This window comes from Cololabis saira, chromosome 12 (assembly GCF_033807715.1).
Source record: "Cololabis saira isolate AMF1-May2022 chromosome 12, fColSai1.1, whole genome shotgun sequence".
Lineage (NCBI taxonomy): Eukaryota > Metazoa > Chordata > Actinopteri > Beloniformes > Belonidae > Cololabis > Cololabis saira.
Genome location: NC_084598.1, coordinates 9,051,431 through 9,069,759, shown reverse-complemented (window position 1 = coordinate 9,069,759; position 18,329 = coordinate 9,051,431). Strand labels below are relative to the sequence as shown.

General features: G+C 46.2%; 3 protein-coding genes across 3 annotated transcripts in view; 2 read left to right on the top strand and 1 right to left on the bottom strand.

The window, feature by feature from the left end:
* Positions 1 to 1,332, top strand: part of LOC133456792 (immunoglobulin mu heavy chain-like) — a 33,395-nt gene extending 32,063 nt beyond the window's left edge. The window contains exons 10-13 of the mRNA XM_061735382.1: positions 85 to 402; positions 495 to 782; positions 899 to 1,047; positions 1,195 to 1,332. Of these exons, the coding sequence (XP_061591366.1) occupies positions 85 to 402; positions 495 to 782; positions 899 to 1,047; positions 1,195 to 1,203 (764 nt within the window). The 3' untranslated portion in view covers positions 1,204 to 1,332. The remainder of the gene's footprint in view (positions 1 to 84; positions 403 to 494; positions 783 to 898; positions 1,048 to 1,194) is intronic.
* Positions 1,333 to 3,809: 2,477 nt separating this feature from the next.
* LOC133456196 (ribosyldihydronicotinamide dehydrogenase [quinone]-like) lies at positions 3,810 to 6,549 on the bottom strand. Its single transcript, XM_061734651.1, has 6 exons — positions 6,301 to 6,549; positions 4,745 to 4,913; positions 4,533 to 4,663; positions 4,345 to 4,458; positions 4,179 to 4,280; positions 3,810 to 4,106 (listed from the first exon to the last, which is right to left on the bottom strand). Exons 1-6 carry the CDS (start codon positions 6,547 to 6,549, stop codon positions 3,810 to 3,812), a joined length of 1,062 nt encoding a protein of 353 aa, XP_061590635.1.
* A 1,985-nt stretch (positions 6,550 to 8,534) lies between these two features.
* LOC133456195 (uncharacterized) lies at positions 8,535 to 12,990 on the top strand. Its single transcript, XM_061734650.1, has 4 exons — positions 8,535 to 8,574; positions 8,675 to 8,976; positions 12,448 to 12,567; positions 12,799 to 12,990. The coding sequence occupies exons 1-4, from the start codon at positions 8,535 to 8,537 to the stop codon at positions 12,988 to 12,990; spliced, it is 654 nt and encodes a 217-aa protein (XP_061590634.1).
* Positions 12,991 to 18,329: the final 5,339 nt, after the last annotated feature.

Below are 18,329 nucleotides of genomic sequence, written 5' to 3'. Positions count from 1 at the left end.
ATTCTTCTCTGTTATGACTCCAACAGAAAAATCTAACACATATGAACCCTTATTGACTGTTTTCTTCTTCTGGTATTTTTCAAGACCTGTCTCCTCCAACTGTGAGGATTGTGCAACCAACTGTTGCTGAACTGTCTACGTCTGACAACCTCATGCTGGCTTGCTTAGTTTCTGGATTTTTCCCCTCCAACATCATGGTAGATTGGGAGGAGAACGCTCACAGACTCCCATCCTCTCGTTACATGAACATTGATCCATGGAAAGACCCAGGGAGAAGATCTTACTCAATGAGCAGCAGACTAAACGTATCCCAAACTGAGGACAAAAACTCAACTTATACTTGTGTTGTCAGACATGAATCATCTGACACAGCACTTAAAACCAGTATAAATCCTGTGTTTGGTGAGGTCACAGTAAATGTTCACTGTTCATATTAGTTATTGCTCCATTGCCTTTTTGTCAATAATGTCATCCTTCCCTGACTGTTTCTCCAGCCTCAGTGATCCACAGCAAACCTTCAGCCATCTTGCTTCGGGGTTCTGATGAACTTGTGTGTCTGGTCTCTGGCTTCAGCCCTGCATCCATTAATATCACCTGGTTTCGTGATGAAACCACAGAGCTGTGGAGCTACAACGTTAGTGAGCCCCACAGAGGCCCGGATGGAAAGTTCAGCATCCAAAGCCACCTTCATCTGTCCCAGGTTGACTCCCTACCCAGGGTGCTCCTCACCTGCAGGGTGACACATGAAAACACCACCCTGTCCCTCCATTTTTCTAATCCAGGTACTTTTCATCCTCATTTTTCTTTCTTACCCTTTATTCAATTAATATTTTACCAGAATGAGTCAGTTTGATTTTTTTTCTCTCAAATAACAGATTTAATTTGTCTTCTTTCACAGACACGCTGGAGCACTGTAATTTCTTTGATGACATCATGCATGTAGATGTGAGCCAAGACACAGTGATGCAAATTTGGTACATGGCTTTTACTTTCCTCCTCTTGTTCTTCACCACCATCATCTTTTCTGTCGTCATCATGGTCATAAAGGTAAGTTTCAGCACTGATGATTCTCATTTTGTCCAGTGTGGTTGTAACACCTGCTCTGTCCAATATTTATGTTGTTCTAAATGCTGTATTTATTTGGAGTCAAATATATGTTTTGCGCAACAGTGATCAGACACATTCCCCTTTCAGACCAAATGACAATCACAGGACAGATCAACTCTACCTGGACATCTTAGGATTTCTTACTGCAGATGGCCTGACTTATTTCAAAGCGTTCCTAAATAATTCTGCTCCTTTTTTTACTTCTGATATTGCATTGAACTGTTTATACTGTATACATGTATTTCCATGATTCACAATGAGTGTTTAATAAATCATTTAACCCTCCTGTTATGTTCGTTTCTCAGGTACAGCAATACTGTTCCCGGGTCAATTTGACCCAGTGCATGTTTAAATACCCAAAAGATGTCAGAAACCAAAAAAATCCAAACAAACATTGTTAATATGTCATTACTAACTCCATTACTAACTATTCTATTAATATTTAGTGCAATGGTGTTCCTTACCTCTGACAGGTAATGGTCCAATTATGATATGATTCACTCGTTTTTCATAAAAAATACATGTTTAAACTTTTTTTTTAATGTTTCACCACTTTATAACTTTTGAAAGACCAACATATAAAACCCAATAGTTTGCATCACATGCTGCACAGATTTTGATGCCATATTTAGCTGATTTGGAAGGCATGTATTGCCTAAATGGGCAGCGACCTCTGAATGCCACCAGCCTTTCTTCCACTGTGATATTAGGGCCTGGGTTATAGAGTAGTGGAAGTTGCTCTACCCACTTGTCCCACACTGTCCTAATAGCTGCCAGCTTGTCTCTCTCCCGTCTACCAGCCCTTGTCTCTCGATTATCAAATCGGATTACTCTGGAGAAAATGTGAAAAGTCTCCAGAGACATTGTCGCTCGAAATATAGCCCTGCCTGTCTCAGCATCCCAAAGACTGGCTGTCGATTCATCCTTCGACTTATAGACTCCAGCCAGGATGAGGACCCCCAAATACGCATCGAAATGTGTTTTGTCCAGCTCCTTCCACTTCTCCCCCAACACACGCCTCCCTTCTAGATTGGTCATTTCCAGAATTATTTTCTTTATTGAATCTGGCATGACCAGCTCAAAAGCTGACTTGATGTCAGTCACACGAGTCACTGCCATCCTAGTGGGCCCTGGCACTGTCTTTATTATGTTTTCTGCAGACAGTTTTGCCTGACGCACATTTGGGGATGACGACCACTGTATTTCACCATTTTTTTACATGAATGTCATGCTTGGAGGAATAGGAACAGCAATTCCCTCATCTGGTTCAAAATCAGAACCATTAGAATCAGAATTCAGCTCGAGACAGTCTTCATCTTCAGACACATCCTCCTCTATTTCACTGTCATGATCAATGATGACTTCCAGAGTATCCTGGACTGTCAACCTTTTGCTTCTGCTGCTCATTTTGTAAATGTCTGCCTGACACAGTGTAATGTTGGTAGGATCCCCATGCAGAGAATCTTTTATATGTTTTGCCCCTCCCCTGTTGAGTGTCCAGTGAGTGTGGGTCCAGTGTGTGTGTGCGTGTGTGTGTGTGTGTGTGTGTGGATTTTTCCCGCGAGAACATGAATGGTTGTAACACCTGCACCTGTGTGTGTGTGGGTGTGTGTGTGTGTGTGTGTTGGTGTGAGAGAGAGAGAGAGAGAGAGAGAGATTGGGGTGAAACATGTCTCACAGTTGCAAAGAAAGAAATAGTCTGACATTTCTAACACCCTTTTACCTCCAGATTGACTGCCGGGTCAAACTGACCCGAACAGTATCTATGTTATATAAACATGCAGGGGGGGGTTGTAAATATGTGAGATGAACCATTTTCATATTATGTTGATTACACTAATTAAGGCAAGCAGAAGAAGTTTCATACTGAAAAAATACTTAACTATTTTTCCCAGATCTTCAAACTTTAAAACGGGTCAATTTGACCCGGAACATAACAGGAGGGTTAAAAACATAATTGAAACTCTTCTCTTCTGACTTTTGCATGGAAAAAAAAAAGTTTTCTGTAATACAGATCACTGTTCATGATCAATTGGATGACATGCCTCCATGAAAAGATGTTTTATCTCCGGACGTCAGTGCAGTGTCCCATCTAAACTCACGTGTAATACCCAAATGCTCCACAAGAGGGAGACAGAGCTCCACAATAGCAGCGACAGCGCTGTGACAGAGTTCAATACACCGTGCACGTCGGTGATCAGAGATTGTAAGAAAAACGTTTAGAAACTTGGGCTCAAACCACTTAAATGTCTCAATGTTGCGTTCAACGTTTAAAGCTCATTTAAAGATCTGTGCTGATATTTTCTTAACACACCCATGTAGGTACTTCAGTAAATGCTTGTAACTGAAATTACTGCAATTTTCCTCCTGCCAACTAGGGAGTAGAAGTACCTCAATGTTGAAAAATACAGGCAATTTACCAAGTAGCCAGTTCTTTATGCATGTGAGAATAATTCTGAGTATCAGCTGTCTGCCAATGTCTAGTTTAAAGTTTGAATTATGCATTCGTTTCTGGATCACACCATTATATAACTTCAGACATTTCACAGTCGGCTACTCATGTTAAAACTTTTGCAGCCATTAGACACTATAGTTACTCCAGAGAGATGGCAACTAGGGTTCAATGGGCACCAAGCTTTACCACAAACAGCTTCAAAACCATTACTGAAGTTAGAAAAATCATCTTTTATTAAATCACAACTTCAGCACCCTGCTTTCATCTGGCTGTGGGGTGGGAGTGGTTTGCCCAGGTGGATGCCCACCGTCAGCCCAAACTCCTTGCTGTCATGCTCCTTGTGTACTTCAGGCTTCAGCTGGAAAGCCTTGTCATCAAAGCAGTCCAAGGGAATGAAGGACAGAGGCTTCTCCTCCAGGAGACCTTGCAGACGTGTGCGCCAGCCCTCCAGCATGCAGCCGCGGGCTTCAGGAGTAGCACAAGAAGGAGCCCAGAAGACCTGAGGGGCCACAACCTGGAAGCCACAGTAGTGCAGGATCCCATTCTGCACAGAAATGAACATGCAGTTTAGTCTTGTGATGATCTGCAGGAAGTCCAGAACATTTCACATTTGTACCTGCAGTGGCCAGAGTGTGACGTTCATGTCTCCATTAATCCCAGTTGAGCTGAACATGGATTCAAGAGACCCAGTGGTGAAGGACAACATGGCCTTCTTGTCCTGCAAGGAGTAGAGTTCAGCACAGGGATACCAAAGCTAATTTAAACCCCAGTTCAACCCTTACCTTGAAGACTCCCTGGCTGTAGCGCTTCTCTTTTGAAAAGGCGAAGCCGCTTGTGAGCACACGATCAATCCAGCCCTTCGTGATTGCAGGAACACTGAACCAGTACATGGGGAACTGGACAGAGAAGTTCTAGTTAGTACGACACAGGGTTTACTTCATTGGGTAGACATGACTGACACCCAGATTACCTGGAAGATAACAAGGTCTGCCTCCGTCAGTTTAGATTGCTCCTTAGTGATGTCATCTGACAGCTTCCCTTCCTCACATGCCAGTCTGGTCTCCTCCAGATAACTGAAGTTTTCAGCATTCTTCACATCTCCTGAAATAGTGGATGGGTTCATTAGGGCCTGATAGTAAGATTAAGACAACCTTTTAGTCCATCTGTTGGTTTGTCATCTACCTTTGATGTCCTCTGCAGTAGCAGTGGCTTTAAAATTCATGGCATACAGGTCGGATACCTCTACTGTGCAGCCCTGAGCAGTCAAGACCTCCACAGCCGCATCTTTAGCTGCAGCACTGAATGAAGCAGAGCTCTGATGAGCGTACACGATCAACACTTTCTTTGCTGTCAAGACAGGAAATGAGATTGATTAAGTGGCCATAAGATCAGAAACAGTCAAAGATTCAGTAAAACAGAAACAAGTCTCTGCACATGAGCACAAATTACAAACATTCAACAAGAACTACAAGACAAATCATTACCCATTCTGAAGCAGCGGCCTGACAGTAAACAATAAACTTTTCAAACAGCTGATTACACTAAAAACAAATGCTGCTCATGCTGGATGAAACTCAGCATCCTGTTTTTATACGCTCTTTGTATTCAAGCTCTCTCATCTGCTGTCTCATTATGGCAAGAAAACTGGGACATAAATGACACTGCCTGACAATTTTATCAAACATAGAAACAGGTGGGTACAAGACAAATGGAGCACAGAACCGGAAGAGAGGAGATAGTTATAATGATCTAAGATTAGGCATACCGGACTAAATAATATTTTTTACAAGATGAGGAATCACCCATCTTTTTTTAAGTTATTTATTTATTTATTCATTCAAAGAGATGCACATTAATGAACAGAACGCCCTGCAGCGCAAAAATAGCACTACAATTCCTCATTTTTAGCTGCAGCACTGAATGAAGCAGAGCTCTGATGAGCGTACACGATCAACACTTTCTTTGCTGTCAAGACAGGAAATCCTGTATCCTGCATGTTTTAAATGTCTCCCTGCTTCAACACACCCTGATACAAATGTCTGTGTCATGAACAGACTTGTTAATGATAAACTGATGATTATTAATTAGGTTCAGGTCAGTCCTTTACTTTCTCTCTCTTTTATGGCATGGAACTGTTTATACTGTATACACATATTTCCATGCTTTACATGAATGTAAAAATCATGAAACTGAGTATTTCATAAATCATTAATAAAACAAAAATATAATTGACAAGCGCTCCCTCTCTTTTTCTCTCTCTCTCGCTCTCCTATTTTTTCCCTTTTGCATTGAGAAAAATAAAGAGAACACAGTTTTCTGTAATACACATCAGTGTTCATGATCAATTGAATGATGACATGCCTCCATGAAAAGATGTTTTATCTCTGGACTTCAGTGCAGTGTCCCATTGAAACTCACGTGTAATACCCAAGTAGTCCACAAGAGGGAGACAGAGCTCCACAACTGTAGCAGCGACACCTCTGTGTGAAACAGGACAAATGTCAACTGAAGCTGCAGATCAAGCTGAAATTATTGTACTATGGCGGTGATATATGTAAACTTTACTTGAAAGCCAAGAGATGTTTGCAACTTTTCTCATTTCTATGTGTATCACACAAAGTCACTGTTAATCAAAGTGCACTTTTGAGTTTGAGCTGTATGTTTTTGTCTGCGTTTTGGTACTTTGTGGAGTCACAAGAATTCACATGTTAAAGAGATGACAGAACATCAGGTTTTACTGTTGGACGCCTCTGGAGTGATTTGGAAGACAGTATGTCCAGATTGGTTTGGGACCCTGTGGCAGCCGTCCCAGATCTATGATGGCGTTGCCAGGATGGAGTCACAGCTGCTGCCAGTCTAAGGGTCAGGAAACCAGCAAAGGAAAAGCAGGACACCACGTCCAGCAGGCTGCCTGTCTCTATCTGACATCTCCATGTCCATACAACAGGGCCGGGGAACCCTGGTCCTCGAGTGCAGCCGTCCCACATGTTTAAGATGTGTCTCTGCTTCAGCACATTCTGATTCAAAGTCATTAACAGACTCCCACACACTGACATGTACATGTTCAAAGTTTGACGGAAATTACTGCAACGTGTATGTGTGTCTTTGTCTGTAATAGTTATTGATCTCAAGAAAATAAGTATTACCAGAAAACCAACTGTAAGAATGAATAAACCAATCATTTAGTATGAAATAATAAACACATGCATCACGCTGGGTATATTACAGATTAGAGAGATGTGAAGTTGATCTGAAACAGTAGATCTATAGTATCTATAGTAAAATAGTAAATCTATGTTTTGGATTTTAATATTAAAACCAAGATAAGATAAGATTATTGCTACAGTCACATGTACCAACTCCAGTTTAACATCATCAAAACACTCAAAGACAAAAATAAAACGGCCAAAATCCAAAAGATTTCTGTGTAATTGATATTTCTATTTTACAACATCAAAACTGTTTTGCTGGAGATTTGCAGTAAAACAAGAGAAGATCCCATCAGATCAACTTCAGAACAACAATATGATCTTTCTAGATCTGCTGCTGCTGCAGGATCCGGTGAGTCTCACTGAGACAGAAATACTGACATTATCATCGCACAACACCGACAGATCACTGTTTAATATTCAGCACACTTTCCTCCACGTGGTGTAAAAAGTGACATAACAGATCTTTGTGACTGTGCAGTCGATAGTCTGAAATCAGCTCAGGTCTCTTATTCTCTGGGCTACTGGACGTCTTGGATCAGACATCCTGCTGTGAACGGACTGAAATGGACGGGGAATGGGTGTATCGGATCTTCTTTGCTCCAATATATTTGCTTAAATCTTTTTCTTAGTTCAGTATCGACTTCGGCACTTCCAGAGACACAGTGACTCTTAATTAACAAAAGACGCAGCCTGAAGACTCTTCCCTGTAATTCTGTACCAGACTGTTACAGCGTCACCAACAGCAGACTTTAACAAAAACCTCAGAGTCTGAACACTAGTATCATGAATCCACCAGAAGAGCTCTCACACCACTTTAATGATCACATGCTGTTAAAGAGAGCAGTAAAAATCTTTATCACGTCTAATGATATTAAACGGTGCAGTCTTGTTTAACTGACATACTTTCACAGAAACGGTTCATATGAATCTGACTGCAGCTTGGTCTTTTTAGTTCAAAGTTCACTAAAATGTTCAAAAGTCATATATGTAAGTTGCTTTGATAAAGGTTTTTCTTCTTAACTGCTTCTAAATTGTAAGATGAAAAAACAAACCTTGTCTTTGGTTCAGACCCTCATTTGAGAAGATAAGTGATTATTTTACATCATGACCGTAACTGATTTTATTTTGTCTTTTACAAGTTCTGTTTTAAAACCTTTTTTATGAATTCCGTCTTGAACAGACATTACGAATCAAGTCTTTGTTGTCACACAATTATATTTTTCTTCTGTCATTCATTTGACAATCTTGTGATGGGTCTCTAACTTGAATTAGATTAGATGTTCCTTTATTCATCCCTCAGTGGGGAAATTCGCTTCGTGCAGCAGCAATACACACAACACACACGTGCAGGGAAAGGGTAAAAAAAAGCTCCAGGGCTCTGACAGGATCATCATGTTTTAATCTTCAGTCATCAAATGCTGCAACTTCTCTCAGAAAACACCAGGATCTCATCTAACAGTCACAGAAGTAAGAAGGTTTTATCCAAATAAAACCTATATCATTACCTTATTAAATTGTATGCAAAATTATGAATAAAGTACATGAAAAGATGAAACATTTCAGGATTAACTTATTTCATTGATGTGTCTCTGTAAACATTTGCATCAAAGCTGCTGGAATTGTGCTGGGAGGTTTAATGTGTTCATGTTCTTCCTCATGCAAACTGAACTTCCTCTACGTCTCATATAAAGTCTTGATTCCTGCTGTCATTTGCAGTAAAACCAGAGAAGTTCCCGTCAGATCACCGTCACTACAACAACATGTTCTCTGTAGCTCTGCTGCTGCTGGCCGCTGGATGCTGTGAGTCTCACTGAGACAGAGAAGCTGACATCTGATGATATGACTGATAGCTGCTTTACGCTCCGTCTATATTCAACATATTGATATTTATCTTCCCCAGGTGTGAAGTGTGCACAGCTGAATCAGCCGGCCTCTGTGACTGTGCAGCCAGGTCATCGTCTGACCATCAGCTGTCAGGTCTCTTATTCTCTCGGCGGCTACCACACCGCTTGGATCCGACAACCAGCAGGGAAAGGACTGGAATGGATCGGCATGAAACATACTGGAGCTTCTTACTACAAAGACTCACTGAAAACTAAGTTCAGTATTGACTTGGACACTTCCAGTAAAACAGTGACTCTGAATGGACAGAACATGCAGCCTGAAGACTCTGCTGTGTATTTCTGTGCCCGAAGAGACACAGTAAGAGACATAAGCAGGAAACTCGTACAAAAACTCCTTCCTCTTTTTTCCATCGTCATTCGGATCTTTGCAGTTTTAACATTATACTGTACTTATTCTGATAAATATCTGTTTTGTTTTGTTTTTTCACCAGCAGTCAAGTTTATTTCAGCTTGTTGACATAAAATGTAGTTGATGAAAATGCTGTACAAACTGTATCAACAATCATGAAACTATATACAGACAAATAAATAGAAATACACCGAAAAACAAAACATCAACAAAAGTAGAGAGATGAAATCAGGTACCGTAAATAAATGTACCTTGTTTACACACTAAAGGTGAAAATATCCCATTAAACCAGTACTAAATGCTAGATAGTAAAATAAGGGTTTTGAGATGTTTTCAGATAATACGTTTCTGTCCAGCTCCTATGAGGTAAGATCAAGTGTTCTACAGGTCAAAGTTCACGGCTGAAAAGTACAGTGGCAACAAGTGCCAAACGCACTGTAACGGCCGTTCTATTTCGTCCCTACTGACCGCCAGGCGGTGCTGTAAGCACTGGATATCTCCCCTCGCGCATGCGCATGTCGAGTACAATACCAACAATGTCACGTCACCCGTGACCCCTGCATGACCCCCGGAAGGGTATATCTTCCGGCGTCAGCATGGGATCGACTCCTTATTCTTCTCGCGTCGCGCTGAAGTACAGGACGGAAATAGAAGGCTGGTTGAAAGCTTCTTCCTTTCCTCCCTAAACCGCCGGCCCCCGTGCAGCTTCGTGCCGTAAGGTAGGAGTAACGATCTCTGTCGTCCTCCAAGAGGCTGTGGCCGCGCGGTATTTATTGGTGTTCGTTGCGGCGGCGGCATCTCCCCGCCCCGCCCCCCTGGCCCAGCTGACAGAAGGTAAGCTGTTGGCTGCGCCCGACACCTGAATATTCTGTGCAGTTATTTTTTCTGCTGAAAAAAAAAAAAAAAAAGAAGACAGAAAGGGATTATTTTTTTCTTTGAAAAAAAAAAAAAAAAAACAACACCTTTTTTTGTCCTTCTTACAGCCGTGGTGAAGGCCCCCGTGCAGCTTCGTGCCGTAAGGTAGGAGTAACGATCTCTGTCGTCCTCCAAGAGGCTGTGGCCGCGCGGTATTTATTGGTGTTCGTTGCGGCGGCGGCGTCTCCCCGCCCCGCCCCCCTGGCCCAGCTGACAGAAGGTAAGCTGTTGGCTGCGCCCGACACCTGAATATTCTGTGCAGTTATTTTTTCTGCTGAAAAAAAAAAAAAAAAGAAGACAGAAAGGGATTATTTTTTTCTTTGAAAAAAAAAAAAAAAAAAACAACACCTTTTTTTGTCCTTCTTACAGCCGTGGTGAAGGCCACGCCCTCTCCCACCGGCACATTTGTGGTGACGGCAGCGTTTTGCTCCCTCTCCCACTTTATTAATGTGACAACATTATTTTTTTCCTTGCAATTATTTTTTCTTAAAAAAAAAAAAAAAAAAAAGGAGAGGATTGTTCTCTTCCTTTTGAGTAAAGACGCCTTTTTTGCCTTTTCTCATAGCCGTGGTGACGGCAGCGTGGCCCTCCCCTCTCCCACCTGCATATCGGTGGTGACGGCAGCGTGCTCGCTGTGGTGACGGCAGCGTTTCCGCTCCCCTCTCCCACTGACACACCCGTATTGACGGCAGCGTGGCCCTCCCCTCTCCCACCTGCATATCGGTGGTGACGGCAGCGTGCTCGCTGTGGTGACGGCAGCGTTTCCGCTCCCCTCTCCCACTGACACATCTGTGCTGACGGTAGCGTGGCCCTCCCCTCTCCCGCCTGCATATTGGTGGTGACGGCAGCGTGCTCGCTGTGGTGACGGCAGCGTTTCCGCTCCCCTCTCCCACTGACACCTACGTGGTGACGCAGCGTGTCCGCTCCTCTCTCCTGCCAGCACATCCGTGGCGACGGCAACGGCAGCGTGTCCGCTCCCTCTCCCACCGGTCGCTGTGATGGAGCGTTCATGCTCAGGGTGCATGGCCGCCCTGGATCCTGCGGTTGACCAGGACCTCTGCGTGTCATGCCTGGGCCCTGAGCAGCCGGGGCCGTCGGCCAGCCTCCCCTCATCCCAGCCGCAGTCTTCTCTGAAGCGATCGGCAAAGAGAGTGGTGGGGGCCCCCAAACGACGGCGGATGACGAGCCAGCTCTCCTCGAAGGTAGATCGCTTGGCTGCCGACATGGAGCAGATGAAGGCGCTCCTCCTCAATCTGCAACCTGGTACTGGCCAGGTGGAACCTGCCATGCCAGAGTTTGCTCTGGGGTCGCCACCGCCGCTGCCAGAGGACGCCATCTCCATTGCAGCCTCGGCGAGCCACTTCAACGTGTCTTCAGAGGATCCGGCCTCACAGCGCTCGGGGTTCTCCTCGCACTCATCTGCCCAGAGCTCTCGGGAGGGGACGGTTTGTTCCTCCGTGCAGAGCATTATCCGCACTGCCCTGGCACACTTGCAGCTGGATGCACCGCGTGCGGAGGTGGCCTCTAGCGCCTTCCACAGGCGCAATCCTTCTCCGGTGGAATTCACCATTCCGCCTTCGTCGAATTTTTTGAGGGAGCTGCACTCATGCTGGAGAGATGTCACAGCCCTCTCCAAGCTAACAGCTGATGACCGTGCTCTGACGGCGATGGAGGACGCTGCAGTGGCTGGTCTCCACCACATGCCCCCCATCGAGCCCTCCATTGCAGCACTGATAGTGGCTCCTGATGAGGCTCTGAAGCCAGATCCCAAGTGCCCCTCTACCCAGTGTAGGGTTACTGATGGGCATATTTGTAAGGCTTATGAAACAGCGGCGCGCATCGGCCGGCTGGGGAACACCCTTTCTCATCTGCTACTGGCTCTCTCCATCTCCCTGCAGGATGCACAGGTGGATGATTCCACACGGGACTTGTGTGATGTGTCCCTACAGGCTTTTGCCTCCCAGACGAGGGAACTGGGGCGGCTGATGTCCACCCTGGTGCACACGTGCCGTCATGTCTGGCTGGCGCAGTCACCCCTGACGGAAACTGCTCGTAGTGTTCTTCGTCAGGCACCGGCAGAACCGGGGGAGCTGTTTGGGGCAACTGCCCTGGAAGCTCTGGACCGCACCGCCCTGGCCGATGAGACCAGGCAGCGACTGGTGCACCTTCACAGGAGGGCGCCCGCTTCCAGTACACCGAGGGGCCCTTCGTCCGCCCCTGGACGTCGCCCCCAGCCTCCTGCCCGCAGGAGCCAGCGCAGCTCCCAACGGCCCGTTGGACAGCCTGCCAGGGGGTTTCGCCCCCCTGTGCGTGGACCGCCCCAGCAGCGTTGGGGTGTTGGCCTCGACCATCGCCCCCCCGGCACGTCCAGAGGCCGGGGGAGACGGCGCTAGGGCCACGGGGCCGGTCGTCGGCTGCTTTTCCCGGCAGCAGCTCAGTCACTGGGCTGCCTGCTCGTCGGACCCCTTGGTAATTTCCACCTTAACCCACGGGTACGTACTGCAGTTCCGACACCGGCCCCCTACCTCCGGCCGGGTCATGATGACCGTCATCAGAGACCCGGCGAACATTCTGGCTCTGACTCAGGAGTTGTCCGTCCTGCTGGCCAAGGGCGCCATTGTGCCGGTAGACCCCCTGCTGCAGCCCCGGGGGTTCTACTCAACCTACTTTCTCGTCAGCAAGAAAGACGGCGGCCTTCGTCCCATCTTGGACCTGAGAGGCCTCAACGGGTACATGAAGGCCCTGCCCTTCCGGATGCTGACCACAGCAGATGTTCTGCGTGCGGTCGGTCAGGGGGAGTGGTTTACGACGGTAGATCTACAGGACGCTTACTTTCACGTGCCGATTGCGGCACAGCACCAGCGGTTCCTGAGGTTCGCCTATCAGGACCGCCATTACCAGTTCAGGGTGCTCCCGTTCGGGCTCTCCCTGTCCCCAAGAGTTTTCACCAGGTGCGTGGCGGCAGCCCTCGCTCCCCTGCAGGCACAGGGTATGAAGGTTCTGCCGTACCTGGACGACTGGCTGATATGCGCGCCGTCCCCAGAATAAGTGGTGGCAGACACGGCCCTCCTTTTGTCGCATGTGGCCAAACTAGGGCTCACAGTGAACAGAGGGAAGAGCTGTCTGGCTCCCTCCCAGCGAGTCGCCTACTTAGGATTGGTACTCGACTCGGTGACCATGAGGGCCTGTCTCTCACCGCGGCGTGTGAGCGACATCCTGCGGCTCCTCCCCCGATTCAGGAGGGGCAGACGGCTGCCTTACCTCCAGTTCCTGCAGCTTTTGGGCATATTGACAGCCGCCTCGGCTGTTGTGCCTTTGGGCCTGCTGACGCTACGCCCCCTGCAGATGTGGCTGAACAGCCTTCGCCTGGATGCCGAAAGGCACAGGCACAGGCTGGTCAGGGTGTCGCGGGTGTGTGTCCATGCCCTGGCACCCTGGAAAGACGGGGCATTCCTGCTGGGGGGCCCTTGGGCACTATCCCCTCCTTCCGGGAGACTGTCACCGCAGATGCCTCCCTCTCGGGGTGGGGTGCTGTTTGGCGCAGCAGGCCTGCCCAAGGGCAGTGGTCTGCGTGGGACCGCACACGCCACATCAATGTGCTGGAGCTCCGTGCTGTACACCGAGCACTCGAGCACTTTTTACCTCACCTATGGGGGAGGCACGTACTGGTCTGGTCGGACAATGTGTCCACTGTCTCCCAGATCAACCACCAGGGGGGCACCGGGTCTGCACAGCTGCTGCAGGTGTCCCGGGGCCTTCTGACGTGGGCCGCTCCTCGCCTCCTCAGCCTGCGGGCGATATACCTGCCAGGGGTCAGGAATCAGGTGGCAGACTTCCTGTCCCGACACAAGCCTCCCCCAGGAGAGTGGCGGCTTCATCCGGAGGTAGTGGGGATGATTTGGGTCCTCTTCGGCAGAGCGGTGGTGGACCTCTTCGCCTTGGGCGTCTCGGCTCACTGCCCCCTCTGGTTCTCCTGGACAGAGGAGACCAGTCCTCTGGGTCAGGATGCCCTAGGGCACGAGTGGCCCGACGGGCTCCTGTACGCGTTCCCCCCACTACCTTTAATCCTGCCGACGTTGCAGAGGGTCCTCCAGAGAGGTCACAGGCTCCTCTTGGTGGCCCCCTTCTGGCCGGGGAGACCGTGGTTCCCACTACTCCGGAGGCTCTGCTGCGGCACGCCATGGCGCCTACCCTACCGGAGGGACCTTCTGTCCCAGCTGGGGGGTCGGATTTGGCATCCCGACCCCCGTCGCCTTCAACTCTGGGTCTGGCCACTGCAGGGCCCGACCCGTTAGTGTCAAGCTGTACTGAGCCCGTCAGGGCTACCATCTTGAACGCTCGTGCGCCCTCCACCCGCCTCCAGTATGAGTGCAAGTGGAGGAGATTCTCTGCCTGGTGTGCGGACAGGGCAGAGGACCCTATGCTTTGCCCTGTGGCCACGATCCTGGAGTTCCTTCAGTCCCTCCTGGATGATGGCCGTGCTCAGTCCACCTTACGGGTGTACGTGGCGGCCATTTCATCACGACATGCCCTGTTCGAGAATGCCACCGTGGGGTGCCACCGGCTGGTTTCTCTCTTTCTTAGGGGGGCTCTGAGGCTGCGCCCCCCGAGGACCCCAAGGGCCCCGGTGTGGGACCTGTCTATGGTACTAGGTGCCCTCTCTTCTCCACCTTTTGAGCCCTTGGCCCAGGTGGACCTGAAGTGTCTCTCTATGAAGACGGCTTTTCTCCTCGCTATGACGTCAGCAAAGCGAGTCAGTGAGTTACATGCCCTGTCAGTCAGCGGGTACTGCCTGAGGTGGAACCCGGATGGCTCAGGGGTTACGTTGTGGCCGAACGTGGCGTTCCTGCCCAAGGTCCTGCCACGCGGTCATGCTAATCGGCCTATCCAGCTTGCCCGGTTCGACCCCGAGCCTGCGGAGGGTGGGCCAAGCCCTTTGTCCTTTGTCACAGAGACTGAGGTTGGTGGAGCAGCCAGAAAAAATCCTCCCAAACTATTCAGTTATGTTAGAGAGCATACAAGAAGTTTCTGGTTTTCATTTAATTTCATTAGTTGTATTTGTAATAACATGTGAAAAATGTTTCCCTCATGATACAGAAACATTATAAATATATATTTTTTTATAAAATATTTGTGTGCTCAAAGTTATCACAAATCACAGATCTTCATTTTAGCTTCCGCCTGTGTTTCTGTGCTGATACTGATCATCAAAATGTAAACTATACAAAGATAATACTTCATTAATTTGTATAACTGAACAAAGGATATAAATGTAGATGTCAATTACCATCGAAAACCTTATTATAAAAAAAAACAAACAAAAAAAATCTTTATTTTTTTTAAAAACGATAATAAAATGTTCACAACTGATATAGGGTTAATTTAAGGTCTATATTTATACTGAGATCTATAATCGATTTCGGGCAAATACCTCAATTATGTTTTTTAATTTCTACATAATTAGATTAACTTGTGTGAAAAGGTGATTTCCAGACAGTATTGTTGAGCTTTAACTAACAAAATTCCACTGAGACAACCACTGACTCGTGTCAGTGCTTGTTTTGTGCCGTTCCTCTGCTGCTGTTGGCAGCTGGATGTGAGTGTTTTTGGATTATAATCTCTACTTTTTCATTATTTTTATCCCTAGTTGGTATAATCCACCTGCACTTTCCTTACATTCTGCCACCTCAGGTTTTGCAATAATTGTAGTATGTTGTAGATAGTTCTATTGTAAACTGCCTTTTATGTGATTCACACTTTAAGGCCGAGCATTGAATCTCGTCGTACTTATGTATAGTGACAAAAACTTTTGATTCTGATAACATTTTGTAAAAATATATATTTTATAAAATATTTTATCACATTTTTTGGTAAATTAGATTGATTTTCCATATCGTATCCTTCAACATATCTTCTTCTTTCAGCAGGTGTGACTGTGTCGTCAGGTCAACGTCTGTCCATCACCTGTCGGATCTCTTATTCTGTTGGAGACCGTCACACACACTGGGTCAGACAGTCTGCAGGAAAAGGACCGGAGTGGGTTGGAGGTGCACGTGTTGGATAAACTGTAGCTCATTTTACCAAGATTCACATGTTCAGCATCAACTTGGACTCTTGCAGCAACACAGTGACTCTAGATGGCCAGAACCTGCAGCCTGAAGACTCTGCGGTGTGTTGCTGTGAGAGTCACAGTAACACAAACGTCAGCAGATCTGAAATAAACCTCTCACAACTGTTAAACCTGTAAGAGGAAATCACCAGAGGAGGAGCTCTCACACCACATACATGTATGTCTAATAAAACACAGAGACCTCAGAAACAAACACAGCAGTATCCTCTGATACAAGAGAAAAAAAGTTATCAGTTGATTCATCAATAATTAATCAAATATATATTAAAAAGCATCAGTCCAAAAATCATGATTCTAACTAAATGTTTTTGCTATATTGTCTCAGTTAAATAAATAAATGAAAGATGAAAATAACGTCAGTTAAAAGCAAATAAAAAGTCCAGGATGATCTTTACTGTTTATTTTAGTCACCTAGATTTCACCAAAGAACAGCAAAAATACATATTGCACAAAACACAGATCATTGTGAATGAAACACCATAGAAACGTTGTCAACAACAGACTCTCTTAAAGTCCCCCAGAATGACGAGGCAGTCTGGATGTTCCTTCTCCATGTCTGTTATCTGGTTATCTGGATGTCTGGGAACAGCTGGAGGCTGGAGAGCCGCACTGCAGTATCCAGGACGTTGTCACTGAGACGGGTTTCAGTGACACGCAGGGTGGAGGATATGCTGAAGTTCAGAAGAAGCAATTTAAATATCTGACTTTCCAGAGAACAGATGATCACCAGTAGGGGGGCGTGTTTTCTCCACTGCTGCAGCTGGAGGACAATAAACTCAAGACACGTTTGTTCTTTGTGTCAGCCTTTGGAAGTTAATGATCTTTAATAACTGACACAATGAAATGATGTAAGCATTGATTAGTTTGACCTCAGCCCTATTTATTTTTTAGTAATGATGCAGGAAAATCAAGTGTTTGGCTTCTGCGTGTGTTTGCATGTATGTCTCGTTGTCTAATGTGAAAGCGGTGTCCTACAACCAAGTCGTTTTTATATTTTGTTTTCCATGTTGTTAGTTTGTTCGGTGTACGATGATGTGGAGATCCTGTCACAGAACTTTAATGACTGTAATAATGGTGTTTTGAGATACAGTCAGTTACACTTGATGCTACTGATATTGTGTTAAAGAACTTCCTCTTCAGCCAAAATCCACATCATTCTCAACTAGCACTTATGTTGTAGACAGTCAGATGACAAATAAATTACATGTCAGCTAAAACTCAACATTCAATACATTTATTAAGCCGACTCCACCTGCTGCGCAGACTGAGGTCCTTCGGAGTGAGGGACGGCCTCCTGAGGACCTTTTATGACTCTGTGGTGGCGTCGGCCATCTTTCATGGTGTGGTCTGCTGGAGCAGCAGCATCACTGCAGCAGAGAGGAAGAGACTGGACAAGGTGGTGAGGAAAGCCGGCTCTGTCCTGGGCTGCGGTCTGGACCGGGTGGAGGTGGTGGGGGAGAGGAGGATGGTGGCTAAGCTGTCCTCTATCATGGACAATGTCTCCCACCCCCTTCATGAGACTGTCAGAGCCCTGGAGAGCTCCATCAGCGACCGGCTTCGTCACCCACGATGCACCACCGAGAGGCATCGCAGGTCCTTCCTCCCCGCTGCCATCAGACTGTACAACCACGCCTGCTCTCAGTAGCCAACAGACAATAATATGACAATAAGATGTGCAATAATATAAGATGTGCAATATCTGCCAATCTGCCAGTCTACCTCACAACACTCGACCTGCTTTTCTGCACTGTTTAACTGTATATACTGTTCATATCCTGTTTATACATATTTTATACGTATCTTTTGTATTTTTTATATATTTTTTATTTCTGACTTTTCAGTCTTTTTACCCCTCCCCTATATGTGTGTACTGCTGACAACAAATACGTTTCCCCACTGAGGGAGAAAATAAAGGATATCTTATCTTATCTTATCCAAGTGTACAGCTGGATTTTGTCAAAAGCTTATGAGAACTATAATATGTAGCTACACAGTACTGACAAATCACCACCAGAATAAATTATTCCACTTCACTTTAATGTACAAGTTACTCAGTACTTGAGTACTCAACTTTTTCTCTAGTCCTGCAAAGTCAAGAGTTAAACAGAACATGGAAATAATGTATAATTATAATTGGATGTAAATATAGTTATTTATTCAACAATATGCAAACAGATGTTACTGATAAGGAAGTGAAGTGTGTGTGTGTCAGTGAGAGAGAGGACGGCAGACTTCACCTCGTTCTTCAGCATCAACC

What these genes read in the sequence shown, in the direction of transcription:
- LOC133456196 (XM_061734651.1), bottom strand. Translation starts at nt 6,549, where the DNA reads ATGTGGGACGGCTGCACTCGAGGACCAGGGTTCCCCGGCCCTGTTGTA. An exon ending in CACTCCAGAGGCGTCCAACA is followed by an intron (nt 4,914 to 6,300) that starts GTAAAACCTGAT and finishes TTTCCTGTCTTG; the next exon opens with ACAGCAAAGAAAGTGTTGAT. An exon ending in CAGACCTTGTTATCTTCCAG is followed by an intron (nt 4,459 to 4,532) that starts GTAATCTGGGTG and finishes TTCTCTGTCCAG; the next exon opens with TTCCCCATGTACTGGTTCAG.
- LOC133456195 (XM_061734650.1), top strand. Translation starts at nt 8,535, where the DNA reads ATGTTCTCTGTAGCTCTGCTGCTGCTGGCCGCTGGATGCT. An exon ending in TCTGTGCCCGAAGAGACACA is followed by an intron (nt 8,977 to 12,447) that starts GTAAGAGACATA and finishes TACGTACTGCAG; the next exon opens with TTCCGACACCGGCCCCCTAC. An exon ending in CCAAGGGCGCCATTGTGCCG is followed by an intron (nt 12,568 to 12,798) that starts GTAGACCCCCTG and finishes ATTGCGGCACAG; the next exon opens with CACCAGCGGTTCCTGAGGTT.